General features: G+C 62.9%; 1 protein-coding gene across 1 annotated transcript in view; it reads right to left on the reverse strand.

The window, feature by feature from the left end:
- The window catches only part of ZNF687 (zinc finger protein 687), an 8,800-nt gene that overhangs the window by 1,659 nt on the left and 6,375 nt on the right, over positions 1-766 (reverse strand). The window contains 3 exon segments of the mRNA XM_010857551.1: positions 11-98; positions 219-551; positions 709-766. Of these exon segments, the coding sequence (XP_010855853.1) occupies positions 11-98; positions 219-551; positions 709-766 (479 nt within the window).

The following is a 766-nucleotide window of genomic DNA, read 5'->3' on the forward strand; positions in this document are numbered from 1 at the left end:
CGCTTGATACCCTCGTGGTTGACCCTGACATGGCGCCTCAGGCTGGGGGCCGAGCAGAAGGAGCGCTCACACAGGCGGCAGGGAAACTTTTTCACTGACTAGGAGAGCAGGGGGTGGGGGGGTCTTAGAGCCAGGCTCCCATCTGGGACCCCATCCCCACTGCCACACAGGTCAATCCCAGGCCAGCCCCTCTGGCTCCCAGGGGGCGCCCCCCTCACCTTGCCATGCTCCTTCTTCATGTGACCCACATATTCGTCACGCTCAGGAAACCAGGAGTGACACAGGCCACAGGTCCAGCCGCCAGGGCCCCCGCCCCCGCCCTTCATGCCTTTGCTCCCCAGTTCTCGCCGGGGCCGTTTGGTTGGGCGAGGGGGCTCAGGGGAGCTGGGCGGCTCCTCCTCTTCTGAGGTTGAAGAAGATTCCTCAGTAGGGGCAGCGGTTCCTGCCCGAGACACAGCCAGCTCCTCGGGCTCTGTCTTGGGGGTCAGAAGGGCACCCCCAGCTCCTTTCCCAGCGGTCTCCTCCCCCGGGCGCCCAGACTGATGGGTGTTCTGTGAGAGGGAGACAAGGCGTGTGGCTGTTTGGGGGGAGGGCCTGGATTTGCCCAAGTCCTGGCCTCTCCCCCGCTCCCATTTCCAGAGGGGTGTGTGATCTTAACCCCCGATTGATACAGCTGAGCACCCCGCCTCTGTCTCTTGACTCCTCTACCTTGAGATGTTCCAGCATGGTCCTTTTTTGGGCAAAAAGCAGAGGACAAGATGGGCAC

Source organism: Bison bison, unplaced genomic scaffold (assembly GCF_000754665.1).
Source record: "Bison bison bison isolate TAMUID 2011002044 unplaced genomic scaffold, Bison_UMD1.0 scf7180017864381, whole genome shotgun sequence".
Taxonomy (NCBI): domain Eukaryota; kingdom Metazoa; phylum Chordata; class Mammalia; order Artiodactyla; family Bovidae; genus Bison; species Bison bison.